Genomic DNA, 17,371 nt, shown 5'->3' with positions numbered 1-17,371 from the left:
ATCCTGTACCAGAAACAAAGCCATTTGTTTAAAATATTAAGTCAAAATTCATTCATTGTATCAATTTTTTTCTGCTAGGGATATATTTTAAAGCTAGATAGAATACCATGAGGATGTTGAGATGTTTTCAAAATGATATTCTGTGATTATTTGCTGTAAAGAAGAAGGTAATCTGCTAATATCTACGCTTTAAGTTTTTTCAGATTAAAGTCATTTGTTCCATGTTCTTTGGTGCACTACTCAGGTGCCTGAACTGGACTTATATTCCTTCTTTAGAAAAATACCAGCCCTAACTGCAAATTCATCAAGTAGAAGAGGAATGAATTTCATATGGACAGAGGTAAAAGGCAGGTTCTTCTCTGTGCAATTTGGTTGCTTGCATATATAACCAGAATTGATTGCAATAAACTACACAGAGGTATCTTCATGTTTCAGCAGTGTTCAGTTTAGCATTGTCTATTGTCCAATTGCTATTTTACACAAAATTGAAGTAGCAAAGCACTCCAGTGATATTGGAGTCAGATGGTCTGAAAGGCCTTGCTACTCAGGTATGTTCTGTAGACAAGCAATATCAGCATCACCTGGGAACATGTTAATAAATGCAGGGCTCAGAACCACCACAGATTTATTGAATCAGAATGTTTTACAAAATTCCCCACATGATTTATATGAAGACTAAAGTTTGAAAGCACTCCACAAGATAGCTGGGTCTCTTCCTCAGTTGTAAATTAAAATCATGTGAAGAGTATTATAAAAAAAGAAAAGATGCCTGATTCCCTCCCCTTCGATTGAACTTACATCATTTTGGGAGGGTTATAAGGTATAGTTTTAAAAAAAGGGATTTAAAAACAAAAAAATGAAGCTTTGCATAACAACTCCCTCCCTTACTATAATTGTATATAAGTTTCTCAATAGTCTTCATTTTCTTCAGAGAATTATAATAAAATGAATAATATATGAACATATTTGTAAACTATAAGAAACTAAGCCAATGGCATTGTTATTTGCATGGTATAAAATCAAATTACAAATCTTTTTCAAACAGATTAAAGCATGCTCTCTTCAAAATATTGATTTTCAAAGTGGGATCTGTGGATCAACTGCATGAGAAGTAACAGATGCTTGTTAAAAATGCAAATGTTCCTCCCTGCCTCATACCTCTTGCATCACAATCTCAAGAAATGGAATACAGAGGCCTGCAATTTTTAATAAACTACCAATATAACTAACATGTGTCTTCAATTCACTGCTTTATGAGCTAGAAAAGGAATCCCAGAAGCTAACCTCAAAGCTGTTACCACCACTCTAGCTAGCAGAGATACACTTGCCCCTCCCACACCAATTATCTCTCACTTCATATGTTAATGCTGTACAGACTTGTTAAACTCCAGGTATGAAAAAATAACATGGAAAGGACCAATTGGACAGAGATAGAGTTCATTCTGCAAGGACTTTCAGGGTACCCAAGAGCTGAAAAATTCCTTTTCGTGATGTGCTTAGTGATGTACCTGGTGATTCTCCTAGGGAATGGCACCTTGATCATTCTGACACTCCTGGATGCTCGTCTCCATACACCCATGTACTTCTTCCTTGGGAATCTTTCCTTCCTAGACATTTGGTACACATCCTCCTCCATCCCCTCAATGCTGATACACTTCCTATCAGAGAAGAAAACCATCTCCTTCACTAGATGTGTGATTCAAATGTCTGTCTCTTACACTATGGGATCCACCGAGTGTGTGCTTCTAGCAGTGATGGCATATGACCGTTATGTAGCCATCTGCAACCCTCTGAGATATCCCATCATCATGGGCAAGGCACTTTGTATTCAGATGGTGGCTGTCTCTTGGGGACTAGGCTTTCTCAACTCATTGACAGAAACTGTTCTTGCAATACGGTTACCCTTCTGTGGAAAAAATGTCATTAATCATTTTGTTTGTGAAATATTGGCCTTTGTCAAGCTGGCTTGCACAGATACTTCCTTGAATGAGATTATTATAATGTTGGGCAATGTAATATTTTTGTTTTCTCCATTACTGCTGATTTGTATCTCCTACATCTTTATCCTTTCTACTGTACTAAGAATCAATTCAGCTGAAGGAAGGAAAAAGGCCTTTTCCACCTGCTCAGCCCACATGACAGTGGTGATTGTGTTTTATGGGACAATCCTCTTCATGTACATGAAGGCAAAGTCCAAAGACTCTGCTTTTGACAAACTGATTGCCCTGTTCTATGGCATAGTCACCCCCATGCTCAATCCTATCATCTATAGCCTGAGGAATACAGAGGTGCATGGAGCTATGAGGAAATTAATGAGTAGACCCTGGTTCTGGAGGAAATGACGACACACTGACACCTTTGAGTTTATGCACAAAATACGCTCACAAGTTTGAGACAACACTTTTAAAGATAGACAGAAGAAAAGCAATTAAGGTCATGTTGAGTCAGAATTTCAGAGTTAGAAAAAATTTGAAGATTAAGAGTTTAACGATATTGCTTTATGAAAATGACTGATTTCATTAAAATGTAGAAACAAGTGGTCTGTGAGAGAAAACTTTTGGAAACAAGAAAAATATTTTAAGTAAGTCTTTCTAAGAAAACCCAGCTCATTAATTTTAACAATTAAAACACATTTTTCAGCCCTCTTTTTAAAAAAACTATTTTGTATTTTTGTTCTTTTATTCTTGCTTTTTATTTTATCCAGGGACTGGATCTGGTCCCATCTTTCCCTTCCAGCTACATATTTCAACCTCTTTCCCTGTCCTTTCCCTCCCCCTACCTCTTTGCATAAGCTGTGTTCTATTTACTATGTAATTACCAAATTATATCATTTTCTTTCACACCTAATGACAATAGCACATGCTATTCCATCTGCATTTTCACATTTCTCCTTCTCAGGTGAAATCCTAACAATCTCATAAAGGACAGGTCAAGTGTCATATTCTCTGCAACACAGTCCAAAGCTTTCCCAGAGTTAGCTATTCCCTCCTCCGTGCTGCCCTGGACTTTATCTGTACTAAGCGATTTTTCTTTTATACTCTAATCATTTATTACCTTCCGAAATTCTTCCCAATAGCAGAACTATGGCTCACTATTCTCCGCATAAAATCTAATGTCAAGTTAATTAAAAACAGTTGGCAATAATTAACTGTTGAATTAAAAATTTTAAAGGTTGGTAAAATACGGTCTAAGTACCTGATTTAATACAGGGAGATAACTGAAATTTATACATTATTCCCTTTACCAAACTACAATTCTAAAAGATTTTGGTAAAATAACAGCTGATTTTTAAACGTGGAGAAAAATAAGGGAAGATAAAGTCTGAATAGAATATACTGAAGAGATCATTTTGGCTAGGTAAGACCAAAAATCCTACTGCTTATTATTATCAAATAAGCAATTGCTGAGGAAAATATATCAATTGTATAAATTCTTATGGAACACTGACAATTTCAATTTCTTTCAAAAGCAATAGTCTCATTTAAAATATTTTCATTACAGTCTCATTTAAAATATTTTCCTTTCATTATAAAAAACCTTGGACTGGCTAGTGAATAATATATAGTTGTATTTTTTATAAAATATATATTTGCATAATATATAGTTGAGCTGCCTGGTACACTATCATAGCCTGAGCTGGGTGAGGAACTCAGCTCAGGCTATGAGCTGAGGCTATGAACTTACTTGTTCAGTAAAACCAGTAAAGATTTTTATGACCCAATGGCATTGAGAAAGGCATCCTTACTTGCTCTGCCCAGTATGATGTTTTGGAGCCTGTCCAGAATAAGGAAGATGTCAACGTGGAAGAGAGGCTCAGTTCAGGGTGTCAAAGTCCAAGCAGCGTGAAAGGAGCATACACACAAGAGGAAGGTGTGGATCCTAGCACCTGGTTGAGGACCACTCCTGCAAAGAAAAGCTGACTGATAGAAGATATTAGAACACAAGTGGGATAAGGAAAACACCTGCACACCATAGGCAGGTGGTCTGGAGTGAGTTGTCAGAGTCCTCATGGGGTAAGAAAAGCATCCGTGGTGGGATGGGGAGGTTCCGAATATGGGTGTCCAAGTCTGAAAGGGGTGAAGAGAGAATCCCTGAAGAAAGACCTAAATGGAGTGAAAAGAGCTCACCTGAGGAGGGGAGAAGAGTCAAGGTGTGTGAGAAACAGATTAGGGTGAAGTGGGCATTCTTGAAGGAAACAGCTTTGCCTGAAGTGTTGGAACCCAAGCCAGTTGAGAAGAATGTCAGCAATCACAGCTCACTGCAGCCTCAACCTTCACTGGCTTAGGTGATACTCCCACCTCAGCCTCCTGAGTAGCTGGGGCTACAGGCACATGCCACCACACTCAGCTAATTTTTGTAATTTTTTGTAGAGATGGGATTTTGCATGTTGCCCAGGCTGGTCTCAAACTCCTGGGCTAAAGTGATCAACCTGTCTTGGCCTCCTAAAGTGCTAGGATTACAGGCATGAGCCACCATACCAAGCCAGGATTTCTTTCAAGGTAAGACTACTAAAGAAGAATTATTTGTGTAGATGGAGGGAAGTTAGGGGGAGAGTCTGGAAATGTTTTCATTTTGTTCTCAATTTTAAAGGATTTTTCACTGAGTATACACTTGTTGGTTGGCAATTTTTTTTCAACACTTAAAAAATGCTGTTCTTTATATTTGGTATCCATTGTTTCTGCTGAGAAGTTGCCTCTGTTTTGTTGCTGCTTCTTTGAAAAAATGTGTCTTTTTTTTCTTTTCGTTGCTTTTTATATTTTCTCTTTAGAGTTGGTCTCTGAAATTTTATAACAAGGCTCTTATAGGTGGCTTTTTTTTAACTCATCCTCCTTGATGTTGTAGATCTCCTTAAATCTGTGGCTTGATGTCTTTTATAAGTTTAACAATTATATTTGACATTTGCCATTTTTTCTTCTATTACATTTCTCTTTCTCCTCTCCCTCTGAGCAACTAGTTATATATATGTTAGACTTCCATTATATTCCACGTAGCTCTCACAGTCCTTTCTGCATTTTCCTTCCTTTGTCTTCTCCATGTGTCCAGTCTGGTTATTTTCTACCGATCTACCTTCCAGCTTGTTAAGCCCTTCTTCAACTTTGTCTATTTTGCTATTAAATCTATGTATTTAGTTCTTAATACCAGTTATTGTGGTTTGGAGGTCCATAATTTCAATTTTTTAAATATAATATTAAGTTGTCTGGTGAAGTCCTCATCTTGTTATCTATGCTCACGGCAGGTTAACATTAGTTATTTTAAACTCTGCGTCTGATTACTTCTAAATTTAGATCACCTGATGGTCTTTCAATTAACTGTTTTTGTCTCTTGGTCCTGTTTTCTTATTCTTTGTAATTTTTTTATTAAATGCCAGATATTGTAGATGAAAAAAATGTAGAATCTCTGGGTGATGTTTTATTTATCCAAAGAGGATTTACTTTACTCTCTAGTAGAAACCCAGAGTAGGGGAGATTGTCTTAGGTCAAAGATGGGTTGAAATAACTTACAGTTGGATTTCAGACTTTGTAAATATAAGCCAAAATCTAATTCACCTCCTTTTCTTAGATTCTTTTCTCCAGAGCCTCCAGAGTCCCAACTGAGATTCTGGAGATTTCATTAAAAAGCTTTTTTTTCCTTAGGTCCCAGACTCCAATTTTGATCTCATAAACACAAGAGGCAGTCACAATCTCAGCTAACATTCTTAGTTATTTTTTGTACAATCCTGGCTTCTTGTTCTGACTAGGCTAGAGTCAGCAAATGCCTGATGTGGAAAACCAATGACAATGGTGGGGACCACTCATCTGCACATCCCTTCAGTTTGGGACCTTGGCCTCTCAAGAATAGGGTGTCTTAGCTGGTCCAAAGTTCATGTTTTGTCTTCCTAGACCCATGACAATGCCAAAATCTATTTTCACTTTTTCTGTCTCTTAGTAGCAGCCCTCTGCCCAGTTTCTCAGCCTATCAAGCAACAATTAAGAATCAGCAAATGTCCCAAGAGAATAAAAGAGGAGTACAGAATGTTTGGCTCATTTAAATAAACTTCTCTTTTCTTCAGAATCTTAGCTTTTCATATCCTGACTTCTACAGAAATAATAAAGTCCATTTACTTTTTATTCTACATAGATTTTTTTACTTTTCTTAGTAGAACCATTAGCTACTCCACCATATTATGAAGTGGATGCACAATATGGTAAACCTTTTTTTTTTTTTTTACATTTTTTTTATTTGACTCCCTGGCTGGAGTATGAGCTCTATGAGAGCAAGAATGCCTGTTCTGTTTACCACTGTATCTTGTGTGCTTAGAACAGTGCTAAGGACATGTTAGGCACCAGGAAATAAATGTTTAATTGAATTGAACATTGCATTGTAAAGATTTTTTTTAAATTTTTGTATATTATGATGCTTTGACATCGTAAAAAACATTCCTGGCTTGGAAGAGACTGCCCTCCATGGGCTAGTGAATTCTTAGAGATAGCAAAAAGCTCAGCTAGGAGCATGCCTCTGACATGGAAACTAACGAATCCAGAGCCATACCTTCTTTATCTGGCCCTCAAACCCCGGTTCCCAGTGACAATTGCCAGACAACCAGTGATCACTCCTTTAGCCCAAAGCCTGCAGAAATTATACAAACCTTCCAATCCTAAACTGTTCATTGTGCCTTGACTTGCCTTTCCTGTGGAAATTCCAATAAAGGCAGTGGCCTAAACCTTCCCTGCACACCTGTTTTTTGCCTCCTGACCATCCTGGTGGTTTCCCCATGTGGCCCTGTATGATATATCATGCCCCTTATCTCTAAGACTTGTGGGTATAATAAACTTTGCTTTCCTGACCCTCTTCTGTGTCTCCTCATGTGGCTGCACCTGACTAACGATTTCCTAAAAGACTACAAAACAACTATGTTTTGGGGACCTGATATTGGATCTGTGGTGGAAGGAAGATTGCTTCTGGTTATTGCTCTGCATATGTTTAGCACTTTAGAGTGTACCAGTGCTGGCTGCCTTGTGCTATCCTATTCTTCTTATCATTGATATTCTGGATCAAAAAACATTTTAACCCTGGATATAGCTGTCACAAACACAAGCAATATTTATGATCACAGTAGAGTATTTAGGAGCTGAGAAAAATAAGGTAGAATGAGAAAACTTTATTTGAAAAATTTACTGTTGCCTGGCATTGGCTATGGGCCATTTAAAACTAGGTTTTGAGTTCTGTAAAAATTAAGATTCTCTTTTCAGCAAATTGCAGAAAACATAAAATATTTTTAGCACCAAAATATTATAGCAAATGTAAAGCCAATTTCATACGAACTGTATAAATGAGCTCCCAGGAATCCTATAAAACATTTTTCTAATGATATTAGTAAGGCAGCACAGAAGAAATGCAAATAAGTAAAAAAACACCTGGACGCTATCTGGTGTATAATAAATATAAAGGAAATTACAAATTTCAAAGTAAATTGTGGAAAACATCATTATAATAGAGTCTCTTGGTAGATCTTGATGTGGCCAACGTAACTGCAGTATGAGTAGATTCTGAGACAGGATTTCTTGTGCCTGGGAGACTAAGAGATGGAGGCCCAAACCTCAGTGGAAAGCTTCACCTATTTTAGCACAGACCAGGGTCAATTGTCCTGAATATTTTATGTTCCAACTTACATTCTGCCTGGAACCCAGTAATTGGAACTCATATCACGAAGCATTTGAAAACTTAAGGTGAAAAAATATACTTGAGGATAAAGCTTTTTTTTTTTGAGAAGATGAAAAGGTTATCTATACTAATTGAGTCAGTGTTATTAACAATAAGCTGACATCCCTTCTAACTGGATCCAAACATTAAAAACTGAGCATACCTCTTTTTTTAATAAATATGGATCTATTTATTAAATATTCTGCCAAAATGTAACAGCAGCTAAATACTTTAAAAATTGTATGTTTCTGACCAACATTTTCCATGGGGTCTAGGAAAACTAGACACAAATCTACATGTCTGCAAATTTAAAGAGTATTACAGAGAGTAATGTTCTTTAGACTCATGGAGATTTCAGCATGAAAAAATATTACAGTCATAAAAACAGGGGTACAGTCTGAGAAATGCATAATTGTCAAATCTTATTATGTTGTAAACATCACAGGATATATTTATGCAAACCTAGATGATATAGCCTATTATACACTGAGGCTACATAGCATAGCCTATTGCTCCTAGGCTACAAAGCTGTACAGCATGCTACTGTACTGAACACTATAGGCGATTGTGTCACAATGGTATTTGTGTATCTAAAATAACAAGAAAAGTCACAGTAAAAATATAAAATTATAATCTCCTGAGACCACCATTATATGTTATCTGTCATTGATCAAAACGTTGTTAAATGGCACACGACTTTAGTTCCTTGTAGCTCTAGTTTACCTTACATCAGCATTCATTCTGTATGCAGGGCATGGCCTCCAGAATTTCCCCAGAACCTCCAAATTTCCATGACATTGGTCTGAGCAACAAAGTGTCTTCACATAAAGAAGACACGTAATGAACTATATATGGAAACCCTGGAGCCTTAATCTTTAGAACTCAAGGTAGTTCATGGCTATGATAACTCAAGATAATATTAAATAATATATTTTCCCCCAGGTTTTCATAGATAACAGAACATCAGTTTCCCCAGGCCAGTGGAGAATGAAAACTATGGCTTTTAATGTTAGTCTTTTCAGAATCATGGCAGACAACACATCCTGACATCTTCAAACTACCCCAGTATTTAGGGACCGAGAATAACATCTCATTTTTAAAGATTTCATTTTACGTAGCTTTTAGTATAATAGAGGCTATCTATAAGAGCCTGAAAAGGCTAATTGCAAAAAGTATATCAAGGATGTCTTATAAAGCAATGGCATATACAAATCCATAGAACAAAAAGAAGTATATGTGCAAATGTATAGCTATGAGGCAATTTTAAAAGAACTGTCGAATCCCTAGCAATGATGGGGAATAAGGGATTATTTGAAATTTTCTATTTGTCTATAGATATTATCCCATTACATTTTAATGTTAACAATAAGTTATAGGCCAAGGTGTACAAGCTCAAAATAGACTCATCACTATATACCCCTCATCTCACAAAATACAAGCCAATAAGCATAATTTTCTAATAAGAGAGCTAACATGTTCCAGCAAAAAATGTAGAGTTGTTTTGTTTTGAAACCTCATTCTTTTACTTGTTATTTAATGATCACATATCATTTTAGATGAGTTGGTTGCCAATCTCTCCAAAATAAAAAAGACAACCAAAGACGTAAAAGAACTATACACTGAAAACTATAAAACATTGATAAAAAAATTGAAGAAGACATAAGTAAATCGAAAGATATTACATGTTCATGGATTAGAAGAATTAATATTGTGAAATGTCCATATTACCTAAAGCAATCTGCAGATTCAATGCAATCCGTATCAAAATTCCAATGTCATTTTTCATAAAAATTGAAACAACAATCCTAAAATTTACATGGAACTAGAAAAGACCCTGCCTGGGCAAAGCAATCTGAAGCAAAAACAAAGCTGAGAGCACCATATGCTGCAGTTTTAAAATATGTTATAAAGTTATTGTAATCAAAAGAGCATGGTACTCAGATAAAAATAGACATATCAACCAATGGAACAGAATAGAAACTTATTTCCAAACGCTGAAATTTATTTATTTACTGCTTTTCATTACGTATCGCAATCAGAGAAGTGTATTTTGGAGCTTTAGAACTTCGAGAGATGAATGTGAAACAGCAACGAGAACCTATCTGTTTAACCTTGGTTTCTCTAATTGATTTCCATATTGTGAATATAAAATTACTCTCACCTTTCTCATTTACTTGTTAAAATTTTTTCTTCTCAGTAGGTGTTTTACTGCCTCCTTCACATCCTTGTTTCTAAGACTGTAGATTAAAGGATTCATCGTGGGAGTCATCACCCTGTAGAATATGAATATAAGTTTGTCAGTGGCATCCAAGTCATCTGAATTAAGTGTCTCTTGAGACCTGGGCTTCATGTACATGAGGAAGATGGTCCCACAGAATGTTATTACCACAGTCAGATGAGCTGAGCAGGTAGAGGAAGGTTTGCTTCTCCCCTCGGAAGAGCTAATTTTGAAGATGCTCACAATGATTAACGTGTAAGAGACAATAATTAATAACAAAGGTGTCAATAGGAACAATGTTGTGGTCACAAGCAGGATGAATTCATTGCCTGAGATGTCAGCACAGGCCAGTTTCATGACAGCTAGAATTTCACAGGTGAAATGATTGATGATGTTATTCCTGCAGAAAGGCAATTGTACCACAAACACTGTTTGTACTGCAGAATTGACAGCTCCTATGATCCAGGACCCAGCTGCCATGGATACATAGGCATCCTTGCTCATGAAGATGGGATATCTCAGAGGGTTGCAGATAGCCACATAGTGGTCAAAGGCCATCATGCCCAGAAGCACACACTCTGTTGTCCCCATGGCCAAGCTGAGGAACATCTGCACTGCACAGCCAGAAAGGGAAATGGTCTTTCTTTCTGAAAGGAAGCTCACCAAGGTGGAGGAAATAGAGGTGGTGGTGTGGCAGATGTCCAAGAAGGAGAGGTTCCCCAGAAAGAAGTACATAGGGGTGTGAAGGTGAGGGTCCAAGATGCTGATTAAAATGAGAGTACCATTCCCCAGAAGGATGACCACATACATTATGAAGATGAGCACAAAAAAGAGTAACTCAAGCCTTGGGTGACCAGAAAGTCCCTTCAGAAAAAATTCCACCAGAATGGTGTGGTTTTCCCATTCCATTTTACTCCCTCTTTAACTTGTAAGACAGAGCATGTTAAGACAAATATTTATCTTACTCTGATTACTTTCAAGCATGTGTCAATGAATATGTGCCATAATTCCCAAGGAAAAAGAAAAATAAAATGGGAAAAGACCAAAGAAAGAAGAGAGAGCATAAAGAAAAGTCGACAGAAAAGAGGGAATTATGAATGGAGAGAGGGAAGGGAATGAATGAATGAATGAATGAATGGAGAGAAGGAAGGAAAGATAAAAGTAACATGTTTCGTGCTACAGCCATTTAATTCATTTAATATCATCACAGTTCTAGGAGAGGGGTATTAGTATCCATATTTTACAGATGAATAAATCAAAGCGGATGTTAAGTAAACTTGACCAAAGGTACATACTATATAGCAGAGCTAAGATTCAAACCTAAATCTTCCTGTTGAAGCCTGAACTTTTTGCCATATTTGTCATCACATAGTAAACTGAAGGTTATAATAGAAATGAGCATTGTATTATGTAAAACTGAACACTAAATTATTTTATTGGCTATAAATCACCACACAATAGATCAATGCTCTTGTCACTCCTTGAAATTATACTATGTTACGTATATTGTCTGTCTTTCCCAGTAGAATGTAAACTTCATATGGGCAGGTACTTATTCTTGCTTATTTCCAGAGCCCCTGTAGCTAGAATAGAACAGACACCGAGGCAAATGTTCAAAAACATTTGTTGGATGCACAGACAAAATCAAAGGCAAAACAATTGCTATATTTCTTACTCTGTGCCAATCCTCTATTATTTGTTTTCTTTGTGCATTTCATAATGGAGTCTGAAAAGCAAGCCTATGAGGTAATACTGTTACTCTTAGTATCACCAAGCCTATTGTGTAGAGGGGAAAATAAGGCACAGAAAAGTTAAGTAATTTGCTTCAGGTCAATTTCATAAAGACAAATAAATGAAAGAGCAAGGACTTAAACCCAAGCAGTATGGCTTCAGAATTCGAGCTCTTAATACTCAAAACGTAATACTCAGTACTTAATAACTTAATGCTTAAAGAGAATTTGCAAAGAGAATTTGGCTCATGGGCTAGAATATCTTGCAATCTCACTAACAGTATTAATATTTCAAAAGAAATATCAGATAAAAAATGTGATTGGTCAGTAAGGGGATTTCAATATGGTAATTTGATAGCAGTTGATTTTGATGCTTCATATTTTGCTAGAAAAGTACTCATTTCTATAACAAATGTTTTGTCACAGAGTTGCATTTGATCATTATAATTCTTGTGTCCTCCCTTACATGAAAATTTCTCATTTTCATTATGATGCCTCTTTGACTTTTTTTTTCCTTTATTCAACTCACAAGGGGTTTTCCTATATTCCAGGTCTTTAAAAAAAAAAAAAAAACAGCTTTAGGATGGATTTATTCTCTTGACTTTTTGCGTTTCATTAAGTTTCTATCTTCATAAATTTCTTGTTTATTCAGATCTATTTTTCTAATTTTCTGATTTCTAATTTCTATTTTCCAAATCTATTTTTCTAATTTCTTGAAATAAGAAGACAAATTCTTATTTCCTCCTTCTTACTCGTCTATTTCTTGCTCTAATGAAGGCACTTAGAGCACTTTTTGTTTTATTATAGACTTTGTATTTTATGGGAATATTTTTACTGGTTTCTAGATAATTTTTTTGTTTGTTAAGTTCCTCTGAAATCCAAGCATCTTTCTTCATTATTTAGTGATTAAGCATTTTCATTCTATTTTTACTATTTATTTCCTATTTTATTTTATGTATGTATGTATGTATTTATTTATTTTTCTGAGACGGAGTCTCCCTCTGTCATTCAGGCTGGAGTGCAGTGGGGCGATCTCGGCTCACTAGAGCCTCCACCTCCCAGATTCAAGTGATTCTCCTGTCTCAGCCTTCTGAGTAGCTGGGACTACAGGCATGTGCCACCACGCCTGGCTAATTTTTGTGTTTTTGGTAGAGACAGGGTTTCACCATGTTGGCCAGGCTGGTCTTGAACACCTGACCTCAAGTGATCCGCCCACCTCAGCTTCCCAAAGTGCTGGGGTTACAGGCATGAGCCACCGTGCCCGGCCCCATTTTATTTTAATATGAAAACATGACCTATAATTCTCTAGTTTGCACATTTCTTTGTATTTGACTATTTTACAATAAGCACATATTTCCTTTGGAATTTTAGATATATAAATAAATTAAAGGTAGTTGTCATCCAAAAACAGCTTAAAAATTTTCATAATTTCAAAGATTAAATTTTACTTACACACCATAAATTAGGAGCCCCTGTTTTTGTAAAGTGAGTGTTATCTTTACCAAAACAAAAAAAAATCTATTTTTTATAGTCTTTTCTGGAAGATTAGAGCTAATATCAAATTCCTCCCCTTCTCATATCTCAATTAATGTCAGGTCTTCCCCTAATTTAAGATTTAATTCCTATCAATTGTGATTAAGCATATTTTTGGACACAACATGTGATGGTGTCAAGGTTCTTTTATAAATAATTAAATTAATTTTCTTTTTTAAGTTATTTTCCGGAAATTTAATATACTTGCTATGAAAGTTGAGAAGCAGGTAATAGTTTCTTTGGTCATTTTAGCTATGCTGCCAAGAAATACTGGTGTTAGATGTCATGACAAGCAATGTGGAAAAGTAAACATGCTGTAGTATAAAGAATAACTAACTCAAGAAAGAATAGCCAGGTGCGTATGCTTGTCTTTAACTTGCATACTTTGAGGTTTGGACAAGATGTATTAACTTCCATAAGCTTTGTGGCCTCATCTATGAGATAGCGACACTATAGCCCAGATCATAGGATTTTAGAGAGATGATGTATGTGAATTAGCTGATAGCCAATATATTGCTACATTTTTAAGTGTTCATTTTAGAAGTCCCCAGGACCCTAAAAAGTTGACATAATCTCAAGCTTAGAATACTTGGAAATTGAGCAGGCATAAAAGTGTACGAAGATGATGAAATAATTTATTGGATTAAGAGCAATGTAATTTTGCCTTTTTTGCTGTATCTCTGCTCTTAACCAAATCATGAACCTGTCTTGGGACTTCAGCAGGATATAAAAGTATGTGCTTCGCTCCAGTTGCACCTCCTTCCATATAATTTTCCTATTCATGGATATAAATGTATATTGAATCATATTATAAATGTCATGCTCTAAATTGAGTGCAATGGGAGTAAAGATGGTAAGAATATAGAGAAATACTTACCTTTGTAGATTTTGCTATCTGGTAGAAAAATCACCAGGAACATGCACACACTACACATACACAAACTGAACACACACACACACTCACACACACACACACACACACACAGATACATGCCTGGTATATCAGATAAGTTTATCTTACTTTGTCTCCAAATTAGAAAAATACAGGTTGCTAACAACAAAATCATCCTCCTTAAGCTTTTAAAATAAATTTTCTGAACGAAAACTCCTCTAGAGGCCCAAATATTAAAATAAAGCATTATGTCAGTATTATAATGATTGTGTATTTTGCCCAGCAAATTTGAACACATAAATATATCAAGACAGGTAACATGCCTTTATTTTCTTCAGACCTTGATTCTACAACCCTGTGAGAGAAAAACTGTCCTAATATTCTCCTGTGAGGAGAAATGTGTGTTTTTAAATTTCTTCTTGCTTTAGTTAATTTTCCATCAAAAATTTATAAATCTGATATAAGACTATGGAGCTACCACAGTCACCCCAGAAAATTTATGAAAGTGGCTGGATTTAAGCTGTGAAGGAAAACAAAATCAGCATTTGAGCATTCAAGACAGCCTACGTGTGGGTCAAACATAAAATGCCTGACTTCCAGGGCTTTCTACCTACCTGGAATTCTTAGTGGGTGCAAAAAGTCCAATGAACTGGTGTATGGGAACTAATAGATTCTCATAGCCTATTTTGTCAGGATGTAAATTTAATTATCAATGATCTCAACTCTTACCATCAGATTTAATCTGTAAACAGCTATGATGGATATATTTAAATATAGTTTGTGACTGTTTAATATTCCTTCAACTAAAATTAACAAGTGAACTTGGGAAGATTAAATGAGTGACTAAACCCAAAAGATTCCACAAGCAGGTAATTCTTATTTGCCTGTGCAAAATATGTTTATGCCCAATATAATCTAAATTCACTGGTCCATTAATAAAAATTGATTCAGCCAAACTGATTACCTAGAATGTGGTTCACTCCTGAACACACTTCATCATTCATCTTGGGCTGTAAATTTAAAATGTTCTTCAATAGAGTAAAAAGTTGACGTAAAAACCAAGGAAAAGCAAGGTAGTGTCTGACTTTCCCCAATCCTCTTCTTCCTCAAATCAAACTGGTTAGTAACAGAGACAAGACATCAATAGTATTCCTACTAAAAATTAAGAGCTTGGACATTCTTCTAAGATTTGGAAAAATATTGGAATTCCCTCGGGACAGCAAAGAAATCTGGCATCTTCTAAATGGGCATTGATATGACACTCCATTCAGCCCAAAAGTAGTCCACATTATTATCTGGACCAGTAGACTGATTTTCAAACCTATTTTTAATTTTGCAAAATGTTCTTTATGCTAAAGCCAACATGTAAGCTAAAGCAAAGAAAGACCATAAAGCAGGATATCCTGACTGATTGCATAGGCCCTGCTTTTAAACTCTATTTATCTACTGCCCTTTGATAGTCCCAGATACTCAACTTCACACACACACAAAAAATTTAATACAGAAAAAGAAACTAGTATTTAATGGCTTAACAGGATCTGGAGATTAACGTGAAACTGTAACACAAGGCTTGTCCCTGGAAAATGTGAGTACACTATGTTGGGGTTTTTCTGTTTTGCTTTTTCTACAACAGAGGGCTTTATTTATTTTGAAAGATTCTATGAAATGTTGCCTATGAAGTAACATTATGGAAAAAAGTGAACATAAAAAGGCACATCACACCCAATTCCAATGCAGAAAAAAAAAACCCATAATATGAAAGTTACTGTTCAAAATGTTGAAACGGGGCCATTTCCCACTAGTAGAGTAATAGGTAACCCCTCTGTCTTCTTCATCCTACTGCCCTGTATCTTGCAAATTCTCTAGAGTGGACATGCAATAATTTTGAAATGCTGTATCTCATTATTTTAACATAATATATGAAAATGCAGAAAAATAGTAAAAGTATCCAAAATTCTAACATAATTCTGAAGTTTCAACAATATCAAGTGTGTTCACACTCCAGTACATTTTGCATTCACTTGCTAAAGAAACTTCTGTTCAGTAGGTGTTTTACTGCCTCTTTCACATCCTTGTTTCTAAGACTGTAGATTAAAGGATTCATCGTGGGAGTCATCACCCCATAGAACATGGATATAATTTTGTCGGTAGCATCCAAGTCATCCGAATTAAGTGTCTCTTTAGACTTGGGCTTCATGTACATGAAGAGGATGGTCCCATAGAATATTATGACCACAGTCAGATGGGCTGAACAGGTAGAGGAAGCTTTGCTTCTCCCCTCGGAAGAGCTAATTTTGAAGATGCTCACAATGATTAACGTGTAAGAGACAATGATTAATAACAACGGTGTCAATATGAACAATGTTGTGGCCACAAGCATGATGAACTCATTGTCTGAGATGTCAGCACAGGCCAGTTTCATGACAGCCAGAATTTCACAGGTGAAATGATTGATGATGTTATTCCTGCAGAAAGGCAATTGTACCACAAACACTGTTTGTACTGCAGAATTGACAGCTCCTATGATCCAGGACCCAGCTGCCATGGGTACATAGGCATCCTTACTCATGATGATGGGATATCTCAGAGGGTTGCAGATAGCCACATAGCGGTCAAAGGCCATCATGCCCAGAAGCACACACTCTGTTGTCCCCATGGCCAAGCCGAGGAACATCTGCACTGCACAGCCAGAAAGGGAAATGGTCTTTCTTTCTGAAAGGAAGCTCACTAGCGTGGAGGGAATAGAGGTGGTGGTGTAGCAGATGTCCAAGAAGGAGAGGTTCCCCAGAAAGAAGTACATAGGGGTGTGAAGGTGAGGGTCCAAGATGCTGATTAAAATGAGAGTACCATTCCCCAGAAGGATGACCACATACATTATGAAGATGAGCACAAAAAAGAGTAACTCAAGTCTTGGGTGACCAGAAAGTCCCTTCAGAAAAAATTCCACCAGAATGGTGTGGTTTTCCCCTTCCATTTTACTCTCTATTTAACCTGTAAGACAGAGCATGTTAAGACAAATATTTATCTTACTCTGATTACTTTCAAGCATGTATCAATGAATATGTATCATAATTTCCAGGAAAAAGAAAAATAAAAAAGGAAAAGACCAAAGAAAGAAGAGAGAGCATAAAGAAAAGTGGACAGAAAAGAGGGAATGTATGAATGCAAAGAGGGAAGGGAATGAATGAATGAGTGAATGGAGAAAGGGAAGGGAAGATAAAACTAACATGTTTCGTGCTACAGCCATTTAATTCATTTAATATCATCACAGTTCTAGGAGAGGCGTATTAGTATCCATATTTTACAGATGAATAAATC

At 36.2% G+C, this 17,371-nt stretch overlaps 3 protein-coding genes across 3 annotated transcripts in view; 1 reads left to right on the top strand and 2 right to left on the bottom strand.

Annotated features, from left to right (window-relative positions):
* OR13C5 (olfactory receptor family 13 subfamily C member 5) overlaps positions 1-10,838 on the bottom strand; it is a 42,980-nt gene extending 32,142 nt beyond the window's left edge. Inside the window, exon 1 of the mRNA XM_016962310.3 lies at positions 9,842-10,838. Coding sequence (XP_016817799.1) covers positions 9,851-10,807 — 957 coding nt within the window. The 5' untranslated portion in view covers positions 10,808-10,838 and the 3' untranslated portion in view covers positions 9,842-9,850. The remainder of the gene's footprint in view (positions 1-9,841) is intronic.
* LOC473004 (olfactory receptor 13D1-like) lies at positions 1,407-5,182 on the top strand. The gene has a single exon (XM_054658633.1). The coding sequence runs from the start codon at positions 1,407-1,409 to the stop codon at positions 2,340-2,342; it is 936 nt and encodes a 311-aa protein (XP_054514608.1). The 3' UTR covers positions 2,343-5,182.
* A 1,678-nt stretch (positions 10,839-12,516) lies between the features above and the next one.
* On the bottom strand, positions 12,517-17,027 carry OR13C2 (olfactory receptor family 13 subfamily C member 2). Its single transcript, XM_054658366.1, has one exon. The coding sequence runs from the start codon at positions 17,025-17,027 to the stop codon at positions 16,071-16,073; it is 957 nt and encodes a 318-aa protein (XP_054514341.1). The 3' UTR covers positions 12,517-16,070.
* Between the last annotated feature and the right edge of the window lie 344 nt (positions 17,028-17,371).

This window comes from Pan troglodytes, chromosome 11, assembly GCF_028858775.2.
Source record: "Pan troglodytes isolate AG18354 chromosome 11, NHGRI_mPanTro3-v2.0_pri, whole genome shotgun sequence".
Taxonomy (NCBI): Eukaryota; Metazoa; Chordata; class Mammalia; order Primates; family Hominidae; genus Pan; species Pan troglodytes.
The sequence above is the reverse complement of the archived record's forward strand: the minus strand, read 5'-3'. Positions and strand labels throughout refer to the sequence as shown.